We start from the raw sequence: 22,828 nt of genomic DNA, 5'->3' as shown, positions 1-22,828 counted from the left end.
ACCTTATTTTGATTGACATTTCAATTGATATTTTATAGTGTGTCTTTTTTATGTTGAGATGTTACACTATAGATTCAGATAAAGGTTGATACTTTATTATATGTTTAAATCTGCTGCATTTTTTTGCACCTGTCCTAAGTCAGGAATCTGATATTCAGTAGTTGACATTTGTTGATGTGGTACATAAGTGTTTCTCGTTTTTTCTAAAGATTAGACCATTGGTTTTCCTCATACCACATCTTCTTATACCTATATGTTATTGATCTTTCTTTGTTCAAACTTGGACCTACCTGCACTACAGTCTATAGATTTTGTAACAATGTCTGGCAGAGTTTCCTGTAGCTCAGCATAAGTTGTATTGATGAAATGATTAGGATCCTGTACCACAGATAGCAACTCTGTCCTGCTAATACCATCCCCTATCCCCACGGCTATGATTGTTACATCATTATTTCTACAGGTATTCACGCCTGTCTGTGTGCTCCCTCTATTAGACTGACCATCGGTCATCAACACTACATAATTCTTTACATCTCCTCTGTCTCCCTTGCTGGGGACAAACATGTCTTCACATGCATACCTCAATGCATCACCAATATCTGTATATCCTTGTTTATTATAGGCTGTATGAAGAACATTCTGACTTATTCCAGGTTTGTCATAGCTGGTATCCAAATCAAACCCTGTCCTAGAGGTACCAGTCCCTCCAAACATAGACATTCCAACACGGATTAGATTTTCTCCTATGGCCAGTTTGTCTGTGGTCTCTGATATAGCTTCTAAGGACAAAGTGAATTGGTCTTGACCAACACTTCCAGACTCATCCAAAACAAATATGACATCAGCTGGTGTAACAGTAGTACAATCTAAATATATTAAATACAATATATGATCTAAAATGGCGAAAGAGGTTTTTTAGATTTTATTCCAGGTAATAGTATAATTTTCAATCACTTATAATACATGTAATTTGACTAAAACATATGCATTATTTTTTTATATAAAATAGATTTTGTTTTTGATGTGATGTTGTCTCATGCACATTTGTCCATCTACTAAGGTATACTACACCAAATACTACACTAATTATAGTTATGAAAATAAATATATTTACTATAACATGCCTTAAACTTGTGGATTTGTGTTTGTACATAATTTTGGAGATTTTATGAGCATTATTTGCCATTTAAACCATGTTAATAGAATAAATCAAAACATTTGTTTTCCTTTAAAGCAAAAGTTGATACATACCTAGGTTTAAATGCTTTAATTTAAATGGAAAATATGAAAATTTGATTCAAGAAGTTTTACCCTGTCCATATCTGTTTTTTGATTCCTAGTTTTCTAAAAATAAAATCTTTGGTTTATAACACTGTTTTTGTATACCAAAAATGAATGTTTTCTATGTCTAACTAGTACTTTGTATTATATCAATGGTCACCCAATTTCGTAAAATATATTCACTGAGATGCTGTGAGGAATTCCCATATCAGGTTCAACGGACAATAAATTATGCTACCTTTTATCCAGTCATAAAACTCTTGAGAACAAACTGGTAATGTTTGCTGTTTTAAGATATGAATTCCTCCATCAGGTGCACAGAACAATTCACCATCAATAGGAAAGCAAATAATGATCTTGGCATCTATAATAAAGCCCTGACTGTCTTCCATCTTGTCAATAGTGTACTTTAAGAATGATTTAAATATAACAATCAACTGTTCATTACATATATTTCATGATGTTTTGTGCTAATTTTTGAAGTTGCAGGAAAAACAAAATCAAGTCAATAGAAACATGTTATAACAAAAAAACTCTCTAAATTAATTTTAAACTGAATTTGACCAATAAAGTAGATAATAAATGTGAGGTTTAAGTTTTAAAAATTGGATTAAACCAAAGTATGCCAAGTCTATTAAAGCATAGAACCAAAATATTTGAAAACTTACTCAATAGAAACAGGTGCTGGGTCACCATTTCCAATAGCCAAAACATTCTTCTCACCTACAATATAACATGAACAGAATGTTAAGTTCAAGATTACACTCTAAAACTAAAACAAACCAGGTCAGGGCTTCCAAAATTTTTCTGAGCCAGCCGGACATTTCATATCTGATCCGAATTTTAATCCCTAAGACAAAGTCACAAAAGGCAATTATGGTAATCAGATGGCCATCCCATTGACATTAAATTAAAATCGATATTAAACTTTACTTTGATATGAATTTGATGTTCTGACATAAAATGTTAAAATTGACATTGCATCATTCAAAGTGTGCACATCAACGTGCTCATATCTGCATTAGACTCTTTATTTGTGCAAAATGAAGTTGTCTAGAACTTTATTTTCGTTTTTAAAGTCAAATTTTTCAAAACCGGATGTTGACTTGACAATGGTAAAACATGGACCATAAACGGATACGTAAAATCTGTGTACGTTCACATAGAACTACTGAGCGAAGAAGCTCTTTCCATGTTATTTCTTCAACAAAACACTTGAAATGAACATTAGATACAGGCATTAATGATAGTTTTAGCATTTTTGAAGAAATGTAGGATGCATAATTGAATTTCCCACCTGTGCACATGCGCACACGTGTTCTTGTTCATACAACGTAGTTCTGACGATTTTTCATTTAAAACCTTTTTAAATGATTTATCAAACCATGTTTATAAATGTATTTATTATATATTTTAAATCAATTAGATACAAGCTGCTGAAATGTACGAAAATAATTGGGAATGGACCGATTAATTTATACAATGTACGGTACTGCAAATAGTTTACCTGTCACCTGAACAGGTAGTTTTCAGCTGTCCAACAACTAATTAGCCATGATTAAAATTAGAAAGTACTAAAGTAGGGGTTGTTTTGATAGTAATTAATCATCATGTCACTTTTATGACCGGAAATGTATGGCTGTTAAAGGCAAAATGTTGGGTCAAAAAGATCGTGAATTTATATGTTAAAATGACCGAAAAAGCCTTTGAAACTAAAAAGTATATGACTGTTTCATGCTTTGCCCAGCCGGTCTTTTACCGGACATTATACAAATGACCGGAATATATGACCGTTTTGGAAGCCTTGAAACAGACACACTTTTCAGATGCTTTCTTTGAAATATTTCAAAAATGCATAGTTAAATAATCTGCAAAGGCAGAGAGAAAAGTTTATGGAAGTAGCATAAGTTAGATGTTTCACACTTTGACATGCTAAGTATATTACCACTTGTAATTCAAAGTATTGGATGGTGTCTGATAGATCGGAAAAGCACTCACACATTACAACTTATCACTGTCAAGATAGTGATGTCATTTGTTCAGTAGAAATATTTGTTGGATAAATGGATCTATCTTTTCTAATTTGAAAAACAAGGTAAATATAAAAAATATAGCAACATACCCTTTCCATGTATATAATTGAATATAATTTTACCCCAATTGTAATCTAGAAGAACTTTCTTGTATGTATATCCACCAAATCTGACATCAACTTCAAAGTCACATGGTTCAAACTTAAACCAGAATGGTATATGGTATGTGACTGTTCTATCTCCCAGCGGTAATTGGAATGATAAGTCTATACAGCAATCCAAACCAAAACAATTATCTGTCATCTCACACTGTAACATAGTTCTAATGCTAGCTGGTAGGTACTTCTGTGGGTTAATAGTAACAGGACAATCTAAAATATATTTAAAAATAATATTTAAGAATTGAATGCTTCTTTTTGTAACTCAATGGGGTGTAAAAGCGTTGACCGAAGTACATTTTGTATGAAGCACAGAGGCACTTCATTTTAAAAATGTGTGCACGGTCAAGGCTTTTACAACCCAATGAAGTTACAAAAAGAAGCATTCAATACTTATAATTACATTTTTTTAGCTAGGATAATGAACACACAAATCTTATCATTTTTTTTATTTAATTCACCTGTGTCCTTTATTGTCAGACCTTGTGTTATCATGGATGATAAGTTTTATTGTGTAATGCAATTGCTTAAGGAATAACATGTGATGTGCAGTTAGCCAATCAGAAAAATGCATTATAATGAATAAAATTGAGAAAGAAAATGAGGAATGTGTCAAAGCGACAACAACCCAACCATAGAGCAGACAACAACTGAAGGCCACCAATGGGCTTTAATGTAGCAAGAAACTCCCGCACCCGTAGGTGTCCTTCAGCTGGCCCCTTAAAAAAATATGTATACTAGTACAGTGAAAATGGACGTCATACTAAAATGTATTTATTTAAACAAAACATCTTAACATTGTCTTGAGAGCAAGTATAATACTATCAATTCTAAAAAAATGTACTTCAGTTCTTTAAATTGGCCTTTCTAAATATTTGTAAATTACCTTTTGGTCCATCTTGAACATTACATGGTCCAGTTTGAAAATGTTTCTGCAAAATAAAGAGGAAATTTTCTATTACATATCTGAGTAAATGCACAATTTGACATGGTACTTTTAAATTTGTAGATGCAAAGTGTTATCTAAAAATGCACAAGACAGTCTTGGTCTATGGTTGACTATAGAATGAGTTATCTGGAAAAGCTATGCACCTTTTATGCAAGTATAAATTCCAAAATGACAAACTTCAACTATCTCCCAAAATAGCAAATATGTGATACTTACATCAAGTCCAAGGTATTTCAGAACCAAATCAAAAGCATCTTCTGTCATTTTTCCTCCTATAGACTGTACCAATTCAAGGATAGTTTCACCTGAAAAATAAGTGGTTCCAATTAAACTAACCTAAAACAAATTTTTAAACAAACATATAAACACAAGTTTCAAAGTCAATAAACCATGATGATGTGGAATATCACTGACCTGCCGATAGTGTTCCCTCTTAAACTGACCTAATCACATTCTTTAAGATGCAAACTAAGCAAAAGTTTTAAAGTCAAAAGACCATGACTGAGGGGGTGGGGCCAAATAAATAATTTAACAGATAAAAAATCTGGCATTGTCTTCTGTTTTTTATCATGGTTTTTTCATTGGCATATACTTGTATCTCTGTTTAAGAAATATATATTGATAATAAGGTTAAAAATTTGGCAATTATCTCTGTGTAAACTATAACAGATACACATTTTACCTACCTGAGAATGTGAAGTTTTCATTACAAATAGGAATAGGTATTTCATGGTCCTCTAAATACATCTCGTCAATCACACAGTCACCCTCAAAACATATTCTCAAACCAAAATCTAGCTTAAATACTTTCTTGTCTGTATCTTTATCAATGGAGAGGCTGCAACAAAAAGTATTTTTGCCAAATTTTCAAATAATGAAAGCTGAGAGAAGGGAGTAGTCAGTTTTTGTGTTTTAAATAGAATATTTGACATCATTGATACTAGTACCACTTCATGATATTCAGGGAAAATTAAGTATCAAATGAACAACTGATTTTCATGAGCAGTAATCTGATTAATGCAATAGTCCTTTTACGTCACAAAAATACATCTACTAAATATTTATCATTTCAATATGAAATATATAATTATTACATGCATGCTATTACAACTCAGTAGTCAGTACTTTGGTACTGACTTGATTATGACAAACATTTCGTACTTTGCTTGTTAATATATTTTGAAACGATTAAGAAACTCCCTCATGCAAAGTTGGCCTAAAGGTGGCTTGTGGGTACAAAAATTTTAGCAAAAAATTAAACCTTTATTTTTTTATTACAAATTTTATTTTTTACACTATTAGTTGTAACTTTATGATATGGTACAAAAAACAACCCCAAAAAATGATTTGGTTTGGCCCCAGATGACTTTAGAAATTGAAAAAGCTACAAATTATCTCCCTTTGGTGCAAAAATGCCATTTTTTGGCCTTAAATTTGAAATATCTTTTTTAACTCATCGGTGACCTATATTTTTTATTATTGTTTTCAAATAAGTTGTACATAAACTAAATAATTGTAAAATTTAAGCGATTTCTTATATTAGGTTATTGTTTTATTTCGATATTTCCTCTTTTTCTCTTATTAGTTCAACAGAAAAAAAGGACATTATCAAAAATGTATGCTTCTTCCAGATGCAGATTTTAGCTTAAATGAACGGTGACCCCATTTTTTAATAAAATTCTGATAATATGCTTTCAAGTATTAATGCATTGCGAAAAACAAATATTTCATCAAATAAATTTAAGTTAAATATTCTTATGATATACCTTTTCATATTGGATACAAATTTTATTTAGTCTACTCCAGACACTTTGTAGTCAAAGCTTTTCAACTGAGGTACTACACAGGCGTCAAAAGGCGTCATTATGGAGTAAAGGGGGTGGCGTCAAAAGGCGTCACTATGGAGGAAAGGGTTAAGTATATGATAAAGTTCATTTATGAAAAAATATAGCGAAATCCTATATTAGAAAAAAAAAATCATTTATACCCAGGAGCCCCCTTAACAAGATTGGCCTATTATCTTAGTTCATTTTTGATTATATAGCTCCTTAATTGTTTGGTTTTATACATCTTTGACTTTCAAATGTTTGCCTTTGAGAGTTCCTGATGAAGGTAAATCCTTATAAGGTGTTGTTTTTCCAGCTATATCCAATTACTTTAAATACAAACTTTATACAACTTTTAGCAGGTACAGAGTGTATTGAGATATATGGCATATGATCTACAAATAAATTTTAATTAACTTATTTAGCAATAAAATAAACAAAAAAATCAAAAGATATTGTGTTATCATACTTACAGAACTTTAAAATCCTTTGTAACTGTGAGTGTCTCTAGTTTACCTGGAAAAGACAATATGATACAGGTTTGAAAAGGAGGCTGTAACACTTACCTAGTAAATATATCATGGTACTAGTGTTAAGTGAGATATTGATACAATAGTTGGATAAAATAAACATTAAGTGTTAGGCAAAAATATGTGTAGATCCATAATTAAAAGTTAATATTTCTTTGAAATTTATTGAACAAATCAAAACTTTACCTGGTTTAATGAGTACCAAGTCAGAGTTGATAAATTACTTTGGCGGTCATTTTTTGGTTTCATTGAAAGGAATTTTCAAGTAGGATATTTTTTACGAACTTTTGCTTGCTCTTATTTCAGAAAAGAGTAAAACAGATATTTGTATGATGTCATTTGTCAATTGTCACAAAATCTTGAGTCAAGAGTCACAAATACTGAAAAAGTTATGCCTATAAGTTGCATGGTATAATAATATCTATGTTACTTACTTTATTTATGCAAAAAGAAGTTGTACTAACGTAGATGCCTTTTAGTTATGTTGCTATATACATAATTAACTTATCATTTCAAATTTATAACTCACCCCATTTGTAACTGAGAAGAATAACTGACTTTGTCTGAGATTCAATCCCATAACTCAACACAAACTTGCAGAAATCTAGCTCAAGGAAAGCATTGAAGGATTTGGAATAATTAAAGAAACCAATGGTAAAAGATATGTCAACACAGACATCCAAACGTAGGCAGTCATTAGATATTGAGTAGTACAGATGATCTTTCAACCACGGATTGGTAATTTCTGGTAAATTCAAGGTGGTGCCAAATGTTTCACATCCTGAAAACATAAAAATACAAACTGTATAGATATTTCATACACTGATAACTACTGGTGCTTAATTTTACATGGTCAAATAGATAAACAGTGAAATGACATTTCTTTAAACAATACCTTTATTGCTCAGGTCTATCAATTTTGATTGGGGAAAAGCTTGCTTGAATAAAAAATGTGCAGCAGATATTTTTTTGGTATAATATTACTTCATCACAATATTTAAGGAATTTCATTGTCATCTAAAGTTTTAAGTAAATGTATATATATATATGCACTAAATACATCCTTGACTTATTGACTTATTTCAACTACAAATATTATTACTGTACACTTTTTCTATATTCATCATTATTTTAAAACCTTGATATTTGTAAATCTGCTTCAGCGTTAGATGCACTTTAATAATCTTATACAGAATAATTCCATCTATCCCCAGTTCATAACCAGTTGATTAAGAACATTAAAAGTGTCACTAAAAAATAAAACTTTTGACTATCAGTATGAGCTGCAAGTCTCAATTATTAATTTACATTTTCAACACTTACACATGATTACTGTTTTGGGCTTTTTGATTGAATGCAGCAGTAATCTGATGTACAGTAGTTGTCGTTTGTTTATGTAATATATACGTGTTTCTCGTTTCTTGTTTTGTTTATATAGATTAGACCGTTGGTTTTCCCATTTGAATGGTTTTACACTAGTAATTTTGGGGCCCTTTATAATTTGTTGTTCGATGTGAGCCAAGGCTCTGTGTTGAAGGCAGTACTTTGACCTATAATGGTTTGCTTTTTGAATTGTTATTTGGATGGAGAGTTGTCTCATTGGCACTCACACCACATCTTCTTATACCTAGTTACAACTGTAACTAATGAAACACTTAACCTATTGGTTCAGAAATTATGCCTTAATCTTCCAAGGGTGGAGAGGAGAGTGCCATATCAGAAACAAATGTACCATGTGGTATACTCGTTACTTACGTCCATCATCAGTTTGTAACCTGGATACCAGATCTCCGTGGGTACCAGTCGTACTCAGTCCTCTTTCTTCCAACTTCTGTTTGAGTTGGGATAATTTCATTTTGTCTGGTCTCACACATGGTCCAGTGCTTTGTAAGAAGTCCTGAAGTATATATTAATTAGTCATATCTACCAGCAGTATGAGTAAATATACCAGCCAATGGCCCTTTTATTGTTCCTTAACACCTATTCAAATAATTCTCTAAATCTGACACTTTATTATCTAGTCAATATCTTAGGATTCTTGACCTGCTACATTGCTTTTAAAATCAAGAATGTGTCCACAGAACATGGATTCCCCACTCGCACTATCATATTCTATGTTTAGTGGACCGTGAAATTGGAATAAATTCTCTAATTTGGCATTAAAATTAGAATTATCTTATCAAAGGGAACATGTATACTAAGTTTCAAGTTGATTGGACTTCAACTTAATCAAAAACTACCTTGACCAAAAACTTTAACCTGAAGGGGGACAGACAGACGAATGAAAGGACGGACTAACAAACGGACGGACAAACGAACGGACGAAAGCATGGACGGATGAACGAACAGATGAACGAACAGACGGACGCACAGACCAGAAAACATAATGCCCCTCTACTGTCGTAGGTGGGGCATAATAATATACTTTCATTTACAAACTTTTTTAGTGCATTTCCTGAATCTCCAACAATACCTTATTTGTTCCTTTTTTTACAAAATAATGTTTAGCCCTTTATAGCATATTGTAGTGATAAATAATTTCATTTTATCGAATTACCTCTGAATACAAACTATACTACATGTATGATGTATTGTATAAACTATAAATGTACCTCTGGTAGACCAAGTGCCTTTAATAATTCATCTTGTAATTTATCCACAGCTTCCAGTAACTTTTTTTTGGCTGCCTTTTCAATTCTAGATTTAATGGCATCCAGGTCAAAATAATCTTTGTATTCAAAATTCAAAACCCACTCTGAAATATATATCCTATATGATTAATATTTAGAACTTTTAAATCTGCTACTGTGTAAGTCCGAATTTCTTACATTAATCTCAGATGTTGTTTTGTGCAAAATATATTATTATTATTATTATTTACAGTGCTTATATAGCACTTATCTAAATAAGCATTTACTCTAAGCGCTTTACAATGCATATAAAAAACAATTATACAAGTACATATATATAAAATGATAAATAAACACAATTTAAACAAGAGACTCCCTGAATTGCTCACCTTAATTTTTTTGGTTAAATCTCTCATCAATGATTATTTGGGCTTTTCAATTTATTTAAATGTTCTTTGAATCGTCCTATTTTCTTTAAAAGATAAAAAAAAAAAAAAATTCTCCTCCTATGTTCTATTTTAGCCATAGGAGCTATGTTTCTTGACATACAAGGAAATAAAATATAAAATGTATACTAGATACTCTGAAACTCATTTAGCCTAAGTTTGGCTGAAATTGATACAGCAGTTTCAAAGGAGAAGATTGTTTAAAGTAAGTCAACATGATGAACAAATTGTGAGAAAAGTCTGTAAAGGGCAATAACTCCTTAAGGGGTCAATTGACAATTTTGGTCAAATTGACTTATTTGTAGATCTTCCTGTGCTTAACATTTTTGCTATTAACAGTTTATCTGTATCTATAATAATATTCAAGATAATAACCAAAAACTGCAAAATTTCTTTAAAATCATCAATTCAGGGGCATTATACCTGCAAAACCAATTACCTGATTCGGCTGAAAATTTCAGGACAGGTAGACCTTGACCTAATAAATACTTTAACTTTTCTTGACTTATTTGCTCTAAATGCTGCAGTTTTTGAGATATAAGCCAAAAACTGCATTTTATCCTGTGTTCTATTTTTAGCCATGACAGCCATGTTTTTTGACGAAATAGAAAAATAAAACACAAACTTTATTTTATACACCCTACTGATCATTCAGTTGAAGTTTGGTTGAATTTGGTTGAGTAGTTTTAGAGGAGAAGATTTTTTAAAGTTAGCAAATATGATGAACAAATTGTGAAAAATTGTCATTAAAGGACAATAACCCCTTAAGGGGTCAATTGACAATTTTGGTCATTAAACTTTTTTGAAGATCTTACTTTGCTGATCATTTTTGCTGTTTACAGTTTATCTTTTATCTATAATAATATTCAAGATAACGACCAAAAACTGCAAAATTTCTTAAAATTACCAATTAAGTGGCAGCAACCCAACAATGGGTTGTTTGAATCATCTTAAAATTTCAGGGCTGATAGATCTTCACCTAATGAACATTTTTACTCCATATGTGATTTGCTCTAAATGCTTTTGTTTTTGAGATATAAGCCAAAAACTGCATTTGACCCCTATGTTCTATTTTTAGCATTTGGCGACCATGTTTGTTGATAGATCAAAACTTCGGATACAATTTATAAACTAGATACCCTAAGGAACATTCAGTTAAAGTTTGGAAGTATTTGGCCTAGTAGCTTCAGAGGAGAAGATTCTTGAAATAGTTTATGACGACAGACCACGACGACAGACGACAACGACAGACGACGCCAAGTGATGGCATAGCCATGTGAGCTAAAAAGAAACAAAAAATTATATATCTTTGTGTCAATGGCTCAATAGAATCAAAATAGAGACCGTAAAAGAAAAAAAAAGTATAACTCAAAATATGAAAATTAAAAATTATTCATCAAATATAATTTTAAATATAGATAAATTTCAATTTAAAAAATAAAAATAAAAAATAAAATCAACAGAAGAGCTTCAATTTCAAGGAAATAAAAATGCAATAAAAAAAAATAAGTCAGTAAAAGAAATGACTAAAAATAAAAAGAGTAAAGGAAATAAAAATGCAATAAAAAGTAGGTATGATACATTAAAATATATACTGAGATCGAATAAAAGTCTAAAATATATAGATAATAGTAAATTTGCTTTTAGAATCCATAATTAAGTATACAGCTCATGCATGTATCAACCAAATAAAAATTCAAATAATCAAAGCATGTTATACCTGTGCTACAATCCATGGTTTGTATAACCAGATTAGGTAAAGTTTCTGGTAGTTTATCATAATCAGTTGATAGATAATAATTAGGCATAGAATAGGCAACTTCCTTCAGTAAATCTTCATCTGTATTTGATCCAATCCCTACAGTAGCAATTCTTATTCCTTTAGTTTTACATGCTGCAGCCTGAACTTTGACAGGATCTGCACCAGAATTAGATTTGCCATCAGTTAATAGAATTAGATAGTTTTGGGCATCAGATCGATCACCTTTCTCCTGTACAAACATTTCATCACAGACATACTGGAAGGCATCTCCTATTTCTGTGTGTGAACCTTTCTGATAGACTGCATCACTTAGAACTTGTTTGACAGCCTCTTTATCATACTCAGAGTTCAGTTGTAACAATGGCCGAGAAGTTCCTGCTCCAGCAAATAAACTGACACCAACTCTGACATAGTTTTCAGCAATTGCCAGTTTTTCCACAGAATTGACCAAGGCATTCATCGAATCTCTAAAATTATCTTCTCCAACACTGCCAGATTCATCAATGACAAAAATTACATCTACAGGAACAACAGTTTTACAGTCTGAAACAGAATTCAAATGCTAATGCAGATCACATAAGACTGAGCATATTCTAATCATTTTCTAATGGAAACAATTCAAAGAAAATCTTACTTCAATTTTTCTTAAACCAACCCCATAAACTTTAAATGCAGACAACTTACATGCACAAGTAGCAAAGTGTATATACAGCAAAATGCATTGAGCGTGTAGGTAAAGGTAATATTGACTTTATATAATACCTTGCGGCCATGTTATAGTACCATCAGCTTTACATATTGGTAATGGCAATACAGCATTTGCTAGGAGACTAATAAAAGCCACACAGTTACTAGTATCTGAACTGTCACAGAACCCAACACCAACTGAAGCAATTAGTCCAACATCTGTCTTCTGAATGTCATACCTAAAAAATAAATGAATAAAAATAAATTCAACAATTTCAACCACAATCTTCTGATAAATAAATATATATTGAATTTAAAACTATCAAAAATATCATCTATGGTGGGTTGGGCTGAGTTTTCAATACCGAAACACATAAGACAAGAAAGTGAGGGATCCAACAACGAGAAGTTATATAACTTACTTATGTGTTTTTCAGAAGAAGAGAGCAATGAAAAAGCTAGTTCCAGTTTGAGACCTAATTTTAATTGCCACTTTTGACCAAAATAGCATTTACAAGAACGATACAACAACGAATATTTTCTTTCAATATTCGGGAAATGTCTTAGAAAAACCAGTTTCAAATCCAGATACTGTCAAATTAGATTAATTTCTAACCATCTACAACATTAAAAGTATAAAGAAAGTGACAGAAATGTATGGACAATATCTTACTTTATCAAGCAGACAAGATCAAGCAAATCTACATCAAATCCTGTAGGTATCTCATCTGATACTCCTGGAAAAATAAATATAAAACATCAATCTAGTATGTATCAGGCAATTGTATTAGCTTCCACATTTTGTATAAGGCTCTAAAATATTCTTTTCAACATATTTAATTTATGTGGACCAGATAATTTTATACAGTGCTGTCAATTTGGGATTTCATAACATGGTGTAGGACCAGAATAATGATACTCAAAATTTGTATCTATTGTTTTTTCTGGGTTAAAATTGAACCACAAACAAAAGAAGATTTTTTAATATTTGTATGCAGACTTTGGCAAAATCATGAAATACACATATTTTTGTCAATCCATGAAAATTAGTACTTTAATACAGAAATAAATGATTAACTTGTGTTTGAAAGCACAAACTCAACTATTCATCATTGTTTTATGTTGACTTACCATCATATCCCATATCAAACTTGATAGTATAATTGTAACCTTGTAATCCAACACTCAACGTGTAGTCACATGGGTCATATCTGGCGTAGGCTTTAACAGTGTACAGGAACATGAACAGTTTGACATTAAGACAACATTCTACACCTAAACACATTGAGTCGTAAGTACAATAAACATTGTCTGGTGTAGTTATGGCCATCCAGGGACATCCTGAAATAAAAGTCATTTATACATATTCATACATTGTATGGTGTTGGTGTCATGGAATAGAAGTTCCTTCATAATATAATTAGTTCCAAATGGAAAAAATATTCTGGAATATTACATCCACAGGAATAAATGTTATAGTAGATGTTCCTAACAGAATAAATAGTATAGAATATTTGTTCTATCAGGTACAGGTATTTGGCATTGTTTGTAATTAAGTTTCCACTGGAACTTCTGTTAGGTGGAACAAATATACATTGACATGTATATGTCAATCAGGTACACCTTTAAAATAAATGTCATATGCACAGAACACATTGTATGGGTTGTCATCATTCTCCCTGGACATCCTGAAACGAAAAGCTCCTTAGAGCCTAAATTGTTCAACTGTATAAATATAGTCAAAAATTGTCATTGTAGTATAAGGAATCATCTGATAATCTTGTGGATATAGAAAAGATGTAGATTTTGAATTTTTTTAGCCTTTTTGCTCAGTCAGATTTTTTCATAGAACTATTGATATCAAGATGTTGAACATTAAATGCATTTAACTGCTTTGTGCTATGATTAGCCATGACATCATGATCATTGTTGTTGACAAAAACAGAAACTTTATACTATAATCCCTAAAAATAATTCAGTAATTTAAAGTTTCTTTTAAATATGTTCTTAGAGCTGATTGAAACAGTGGTGTGAAAACTTCAACTGATAATATATGTATTCATCGCATATATTCAATATTTTAAATAATATTATATCATTAAACAACTTTGACATTGGTTTGAGGAATGTTATCAAGTTTTAGTCTTTCTATAGGTAAATATCACCTACTGTTATCTGGTTTAGTAAGTCTGGTAATCATCTGTTCTCTAGTACCAGTTGTTGAATGACCTCTGTCAAATAATTCTTGCTTCAACTCTTCTTCTGTAGCTTTAGCAGGATTCAAGCATGGTCTGTTATCTATTAGTTTCTTTTGAAGAAAAAAAAAAGAGTTTGTTTTGTAATAACATTTTTCCATGAATTTCAATTAAGATAAATAAATGGAGAATGTGTCCATAGGACACAACTGATGCATGCTTGCAAATAACATAATAAAGGGACATAACTCAACAACAGTAAAAGTAACATCAACTCAATTTGGACTTGATTTGAGTTTTGTGGTAATAAGCATTGTGTATAAGTTTCATAACAAAAGGTTGATGCAATTTTAATTAGAATTGGAAAGATAATATTCAGTAATTTTACCAATTGCAAAGGGTCATAACTGTGAAACAGTAATAAGGATAACACCCAAATTCAAATTAAGCTGCTTTTATAACATTTGGTTGTGGCAAACTAAAGTAAAAGAAAACAGAAACAAATTTCCAATCCTTAACACCTTAGATCAAGTTCTTTTATTTCTTCTGTGCACTTTTTCTGTGCACATTAGAGCAAGATGAGAAAAAAAAATAGTTATCTGTTTTATCTATTGAGGCTAAAGAAAAATTGTTGCAGGGTAACATATTTTTTTTTTAATTTCAAAGCAGAAAACAATCAGATAACTCTTTCCCTGCATTACTTTTCTGCCTTTTTTAACTACAGAGTTTGTAAAAATACCTTTATAGTCTTGAGAACTTCAGCCAACTTTTGTTTGCTCTCTGTCATTCCCAGGAGGTCTAGAAACTCGATGATGGATCCAAGTTTTAATCTAGTTAAGGAGAACTTCTTGAAAAAACTGTCAGCTTTCTTCATTAGAGTTACAAACATTTCTGAAATAAAAACAATACTATGATAATTTGCATTGTCTTTAAATGTTACATTTGTTCAATCAAAGCTTGAAACAGGTATCATAATCATAAAACAAACAGACTGCAGGCCAACAAGATGATTGTGCTATAGACCCACTTTTTAAGTGGGGGTATAATTGTAATATCATGACCCCATTAAATTTTTACAATCCTCAGCAAACTTCCTTAACACTATTTAACTATTTGATTGTGGTGTAAGGATATAATTTAGAAAGGAACATCAATATAATATGGATGACTGAATAGGATTGAACTCCTATTTTAACTAAATATTTCTTCAAACCTTTAGCTCCATTCACAATCCCTGTTGTTACTTTAGTCTTTACTTTTGAAAACATTCCTTCAGGCTCATCTAAAATTAAAAGAAAGGATCAAGTGAGTTCTTCATTGTGCAACATAAAGGACAGATCATAGAATATTCTTCAAGGACATTTAAAATAAATCACTTTGAAAAATTCTGCTAAAACAATATTCAGCAATGTAACCAATTGGGATAACTGCAATATCACAAATTTTGTGATTTATTTCTTATATCACTTCTAATTCTTACAGAGCTAGGGATTACCTTTGATAGTCTGTATATCTGTTCCAGGATCATCTGACTTAGGAGGAGGGTCTATAGGAGTAACATCAGTATTCTGTGTATCTGGAGTTTCGTCCACTTCTTCCTGGCCTTCTCCATCTGGTGGTATTTTACCTGCATCTACTGTGTAACCCTAAAACAACAAATAATGTTCCTCTTTCAATTGTTACAGCTTTTATGACACATGTACAAAGCTGTTATAATAGTATGGAGAAGTTTCAAAATCTCTCAAATCTTATACAAAGTTTCAAGTCAGATAAGCTTACATGTATATCAAAGTTGATGAAAATGCTACCAAAGGACCATTTCAACACATTGAGACATATAATGACTTTACTTTCAAATTATATTAGTCGGGTTGTTGTCTCTTTGACATATTCCCCATTTCCATTCTCAATCTTATCAAAACTAAAACATTTTTACCAATTTTTCCAGCTTGTAATCATTACAGTGTTGTACATAAGGCTGAAAAAATATAGGTCTGCTTTCTAGAAATCTTGTTGGTTCAACAAATCCTCCATCTTTCTTAATGGCAAGATGTATGTGGTTCTTACATGGTGATGATGTAGCTGTTCCAATAGTCACACCTCCCCAAATCTGATCGAATAAAACAAGATAAAAAAACATTATTATATTGTACAACACAGGGAAAATACATTTTTAATACTTTAAATTCAAAAATTATCGAGTGCATTTATAATTGAGATTTCAACAAAAGCTGTATAAAAATATATGCATCAGATATCAGAATGGGAGTTCTTAATATTGAGATTCTCACCCAGACAAGACACATTTTTTTGCATTAATAAAAACCTTACAATAATTTCTGAATTAACTATTGAAAATTTATCAAATCACAGATGATATTTGCCTTTGTTAAAACATGTTTAAAAATCGGTTAACCAATTTATTTTTTATTAGGCTGTCGCAAGTATAGGAAAAATAACACAAATTTAAATTATTGCTAATATGTACAAATTAGATTGTTTCTTATTCAACTACTTCAAGTATTTTGAAAATCACGATTCGCGAAATTCAACGCTGCAAAAAGGGATAGAGAGCGCTTTAAAAGTATCCGTGAAAATAAGTTGGTTTAGAATACATTGTTCACTTCATTAACATGTTGGGATATCTGAAATTTTTTGCACAGTAGCTGTTTTAAAATATGCCTTTTATGCATTTTTTGAAAATTCTGCTATAGAATTAAGAAGTTTTGAAATCTCTCAAATCCTATGCCAACTGTATCAAGTCAGATAAAAACACATTGACTTCAGAACTCAATATACAAATATCTTAGTTACCATATGCTCTATGTAATTTTCATCAGATGGATGAAGAATGGTATCTTTTGGATCTACATTTGTGATGTAAATTTCAGTATTCTTTAAAGACTCGTCAGCTTTTATCAAAACCTCATTTGGATTATCTGTTAACATGATATACCCAGAGAAAGGAGCCACAACCTGAAACAATAAAGAAACATTCATGAGAATCAAGTTATACTAATCATTTCAAAATTTTACATAAAAAAGTAGTAAATCTGCAAGAGTGTTATAAATTGTTTGTCAGGAATTTCAAAGCTACTGTGATGACCATTAAATGTTACAATAATTGCATCTTATATTCTCTCTGAGTTCTCTTAGACATTTTATTTTATCTGTTATAGATGGCAATTTTCTCTGCAAGATAAACCATCATAAAATCTTGTATGCCAAATGCTTGCTGTCATATAACATTTTCAAGCAAGTTGGACATCAGTAAAATTGCAAGTGAATCTAAAGGGATAAAATCTTTCTCCTTAACAATTGACAGTGTTCTTCTATGCAAGTTCTACACTTACTACATCACTTGCTACTAATGTCAGATTAAAACCACTGCAGAAGTATTCATGATCTCTAAACCATACATACCAACTTTCAAAATCTCCATGGGGGATTTAAAGCACAAGGGGACCTCATGCTTTTTATAATTTACTTTTATATTGTTTGAATGAGTATGTACGTGCTTAGATAACTTTTTAACTTATTTGAATGCCTGTTTTACGGTGTTCAGTTTATGAAATATAAAGGTCAACACCTCTCATAGGATATATCCCCATTAAATCATGAAATTTGACAGGTATGTCTAAACAAAATGCAAACTTAATTTTAGACTACAACCATCAGTGTTCTAATAAACAACGAATTTACTCACTATTTCCCCTGCCACTATTTCTAAGTCAACACCACTGTTTGAGTATTCTTGGTCTCCACTCATTAACTTAGAGGGATAAAATCCTTTTCCTCTACAACCATCAGTGTCCAGTCTAATTGTCCTGGGAAAATCAGGATGTGCTTTGGTCCCAAAAATACCATCAATCAAGGACTTTCCAAGCTGATATCTGTATTCAAATTGACAATAATTATGTATTGTGAAAATAAAGCATTATGAATTAAGCAAGATGGAATGTATCACTTAAGCTTCTCACTTGGCTCTATTGCTAATGAAGACTTTATCATGCACATTCCCTAATTCAGAATCCATAGATCTTGTTGTGCTGTAAGATAATTTCTGCATTTTACACTTTACAATAGCGCTTATATTTTTCAGGATAAAAGCCAAAAGCTGCAAAAAATATTGAACAGATTTTTCTTCAAATTTCAGCATAAATACATCATCTAGATCGAGTGCTGATCTTTTTTACATTTTTTTTAAAGGATGAAAACAGATCGAACAACTGAAGATAACCACTTATCAGATTCCTTATTTACAGCAGGTTGTCAAACTAAGGCGGATTTTTTATTATTTGTCAGATACAAATTTTCCTAAATTTAATGGGTACAGAGAACCAACTTATTGCAAGCTTTCTATATATATAGATCCCTGCACATTTTGCCAAAACCACGAAATCAAATATCCATAAAAAATGTAAGTTTCCTCAATCAATGAAAATTGGTACAGAGGAACATAAATGAATCCACAATAGTTTTTTTAATCAATTCAACCATTCTTGACTTGGATCAAACAAATTATATTAGATGGATAACATAATGTTCAAAAGACATCATTTAACAATATGTAATTAGATGTTCATATCTTTTAGCTTACCCTTTCTTCAGAATAGCATAAGCCTCTTTAACTGATTTGATGACCCCAAAAACAGTTTCGTAGGCTTCAAAAAATGGACCAGCTAGATGTCTGAGAATGGTTCTGAAAGGATTCATCAGTTCTTCTAAAGTTGTAATGATTTCATTCTTTATAGTCTCTCTCAATTGGGACTGAAATAAAATACTTAACATGTATATATCTTGCAAAATTGTCCATCAAACAAGATTAAGTCTGGCCACAGTTTTTTTATTAATAATTCTCAGGTACACATAATTCTAAAAGGTCTCATAAGTAAATATTTGATTTTCGATTGTATTGTAATTTGTATGTGAGGGTCTCATGGAAGATTTTCTTGCTGTAACTAACTATGTTTACCCTTTTTTAATTAAGAATTCATTATTTTTTTATCATTAATATCATTACCGTTGTATTTTTTCCTTTGGTAAATGTAGCCACAGGATCTTCCTTGAAATCTTCAATCCATTCAGGACTTCCCTTCTTAACTATTTCTATTGCTTTTTCAGCCTCATCAATGATCCCTTTATACTCAACACTGATATTCCACCAGTATGGCTTCTCATCTTAAATTTTATAAATATATACAATGTATTTATAATATTGAAACAAGCCAGATTAGGATTTTTTTTATATCAGCTAGAGTTATCTAATTTCAATGTCAGTATAAAAGAGCCTATGGCGAATGAGTTAGTATGGATGGCATTAAATTTTGAGAGTTGATATCGATATCCAATTGTCATGAGATGATAAACAAACAAGAATGTGTCCATAGTACATGGAAGCCTCATCCGCACTATCATTTTCTATGTTCAGTGGACGGTGATTATGGGGTAAAAATCCTAATTTGGCATTAAAATAAGAAAGATTATATATTAGGGAACATGTGTACTGAGTTTCAAGTTGATTGAACTTTCACTTCATTAATCAAAGAGCTGAAAGCTCTGAAGAAAAATGACGCCACTGTCTCTAATATTGGGATAGTTTTTATGCAAGTCTTGATTTTCACATACCGTAATTTGTTTAACAATGCAACATGTCTCGTAAGCATATAATTGATATTCGTATATGTGTATGTGTGAAGTGAAGGTGCCAACTGGCTGGGTTTTTTTTTAAGACAAATGAATAGGTCAAGACTACCTGAATTGTACAAATAAATCCCGTGGAAAGGCTTCTATATTTCTCACTGGTACATAGGCTGAATCCGGGTCCATTCGCGCCCATTCACGTTTGCGCCAACTCATGTTCGCCCCCTTTCACTTTCACACCCTACATGTTCGCAACTAATCTTAATTGGTTTTGTGTTTAATAACTCTGTAAGCAAGTGTTTTCTTATAAGTATAATTGTTGTCATTGTCTCAAAATAAAGTGAGACAGCATTTTTTTTTGTGTTGAATAAATCTTAATCATGTTTTGGATAGCGTATTGTTAAAGATAATAATAATCCTTTCTAAATAAAGTGGTATTTTGTCAACGTTTTATTTAGCGTTGAATAACTCTTAATCATGTTTTGGTTAGTGTATTGCTATACTTTGTTTCATTGACCTCTTTCATAATGAAGTGAGATTCTGACTATTTTTTTTTCTGTGTGTTGAATAAATTTTATCATGTTTTGGTTATAATAGTGGATTGCTATATTTTGGTTCCTATATTTTATTGTTTCGTTGTTTCAGATCAAAGGGCTTAAAAACAATTATCTTTTGTGTTTTTCCTTTAAAATCTTCAATGTTTTACTCATACCAAGCTATAAATACATTCAGTATTTACACCAAAGCAATTTAAAACAACAATCATGATTTTCCAATTATTCAACTTGAATTTGAATTAAAATTGGGCGCGAATGAGTAGAGTGCGAACGAACCTTGGGTGTGAACGTGCGAGGTGCGAAAGTGTATTGGGCGCAAACAGACCTGATACCACATAGTCTGAACCCCCTTCTCCCACAAAATATGAAGTAAATTAAAAACAAATTGTTCAGAGAACAATTGAAGTCTTTCCAATAGAAAAGATCTATTTTTATATTGAAATATGAAAAATCAGTTTAAAATGTTAGTTCCTATGGCTTTATGACGTCCTATTAACCTATGACCTTGACCTCAATTTCAAGGTCACAAACCATGGACCTTGAATCAAAATATCCTAGGTCTTTAATATGTTTGGTTAATGAGTACTACCACTTGACGCGTAATTTTAAATGTAAGATGGACAAAAACTCCCTTTTATTGTATGCGCAGCCTTTCAACCAAAATATACAAGTAAGGACATGTCGCAACTAATAATTTATGAAAAATTATTTGTCAAAATGTCATACAGTATTTGAAAAGAAGTGAAAATAAGCCAAAATCAAAATTTATAATATGACCTTGACCTTTGACATTGACCTCATTTTCATTTTTAGTACCAATGACCTCATGAAGACCTTAGGTCTCTATCAGTTATGGTTTACCAGTTGAAAATGCATATCGATTGAATCAAATGAAAAAGGGGGAATAACTCTCATATGGAGTCCCCATAGAGCTATGGTTCAAACGAATATTCTTATCCTAAATATGTAACGAGCAATTTGGTAAAATAAAATCTTTTACAGTTACGAAGGAGAGGTGGCCACAAGAAAAACGGTGTTTGGGGAGATAACTCTTACAACATAATGTATTTTGTTATAATTACATTTGATATATGTTTCATTATAATACTTTATTCTGATTGGCTAACTGCACATCACATGTTATTCCTCAAGCAATTGCATCACTCAATAAAACTTTTCATTCATGATAACACGTGGTCCCACAATAAAGTGCACAGATGAATTGAATAAAAAAGTTATAAAATTCGTGTTTTCATGATCCTAGCTAAAAAAAGTAATTATAAGTATTGAATGTTTCTTTTTGTAACCTCATAGGGTTGCAAAAGCGTTGACAGTGTGCACATTTTTAGAATGAAGCGCTTACACTTACGCGCTTCATACAAAAAGTACTTCGGTCAACGCTTTTACACCTCAATGAATTTACAAAAAAAAAGCATTCAATACTTAAATGCAGTTGTAAATTTTTAAAGCAAAAAGAGTTAATACTAACTTTCACTTTTTTGGATGTTCATGTACATTATGTATGTATTTATTTTTCTCAACTACATGATTTTTTTGGTGTATTTTTAATGATATATATGAGTAGTCCAAATAATTATTACGTCTGGCAAGGCTTTTTAAATTTTATTCTGGGACACCTTCCTATGACCACAAGGCTATGTTAATTTTTTTCTGGGACGCCTTCTTAGGAAGCCTTCCTACGAACGTCTTAGGAAGGCGTCCCAGAAAAAAATAAAATAGCCTTGTCAGACGTCATTATTATTTGGACTAATACATGAGATATTGGATATTTTTATGCATTATTTAACCAGTTGAGTCTTTTACAGGATTGTTTGTTTAATGCTGTTTAAACATTACTGAAAAAAAAACCACCTTAAATTTGCTAATTATTTGGCATGAAAGTTTGATTTATTGAAAGGGACTCATAGTTTTCCATTTAATTTTAATAATTGTCTAATGGTTAAAACAATAGCTTCGTTGTTTACTTTTATACACAACAACATATTCACTTCGGTTTCGTTGTTTACCTAATATTCACTATGTACTTGGTAACAGTTATTAATTAATTGAATAGAAAATATTATAATAAATATTATTGGAAGCCGAATTGACGTCAAATAGGTGCCGATTT

The 22,828-nt window shown here is 31.3% G+C and overlaps 1 protein-coding gene across 1 annotated transcript in view; it reads right to left on the bottom strand.

Annotated features, from left to right (window-relative positions):
• The window catches only part of LOC134726618 (uncharacterized), a 204,289-nt gene that overhangs the window by 167,607 nt on the left and 13,854 nt on the right, over positions 1–22,828 (bottom strand). Inside the window, exons 14-37 of the mRNA XM_063591029.1 lie at positions 19,521–19,678; positions 19,098–19,267; positions 18,204–18,390; positions 17,312–17,473; positions 16,434–16,607; positions 15,993–16,143; positions 15,711–15,779; positions 15,237–15,388; positions 14,472–14,610; positions 13,434–13,643; positions 12,976–13,039; positions 12,378–12,541; positions 11,574–12,158; positions 9,390–9,532; positions 8,533–8,674; positions 7,307–7,558; positions 6,721–6,763; positions 5,108–5,259; positions 4,638–4,726; positions 4,359–4,404; positions 3,437–3,685; positions 1,961–2,004; positions 1,520–1,688; positions 291–866 (exon numbers count right to left, since the gene is read on the bottom strand). Of these exons, the coding sequence (XP_063447099.1) occupies positions 291–866; positions 1,520–1,688; positions 1,961–2,004; positions 3,437–3,685; positions 4,359–4,404; positions 4,638–4,726; positions 5,108–5,259; positions 6,721–6,763; positions 7,307–7,558; positions 8,533–8,674; positions 9,390–9,532; positions 11,574–12,158; positions 12,378–12,541; positions 12,976–13,039; positions 13,434–13,643; positions 14,472–14,610; positions 15,237–15,388; positions 15,711–15,779; positions 15,993–16,143; positions 16,434–16,607; positions 17,312–17,473; positions 18,204–18,390; positions 19,098–19,267; positions 19,521–19,678 (4,290 nt within the window). The remainder of the gene's footprint in view (positions 1–290; positions 867–1,519; positions 1,689–1,960; positions 2,005–3,436; positions 3,686–4,358; positions 4,405–4,637; positions 4,727–5,107; positions 5,260–6,720; positions 6,764–7,306; positions 7,559–8,532; positions 8,675–9,389; positions 9,533–11,573; positions 12,159–12,377; positions 12,542–12,975; positions 13,040–13,433; positions 13,644–14,471; positions 14,611–15,236; positions 15,389–15,710; positions 15,780–15,992; positions 16,144–16,433; positions 16,608–17,311; positions 17,474–18,203; positions 18,391–19,097; positions 19,268–19,520; positions 19,679–22,828) is intronic.

This window comes from Mytilus trossulus, chromosome 7, assembly GCF_036588685.1.
Source record: "Mytilus trossulus isolate FHL-02 chromosome 7, PNRI_Mtr1.1.1.hap1, whole genome shotgun sequence".
NCBI lineage: Eukaryota > Metazoa > Mollusca > Bivalvia > Mytilida > Mytilidae > Mytilus > Mytilus trossulus.
This window is presented reverse-complemented; position numbering and strand designations above follow the sequence as displayed.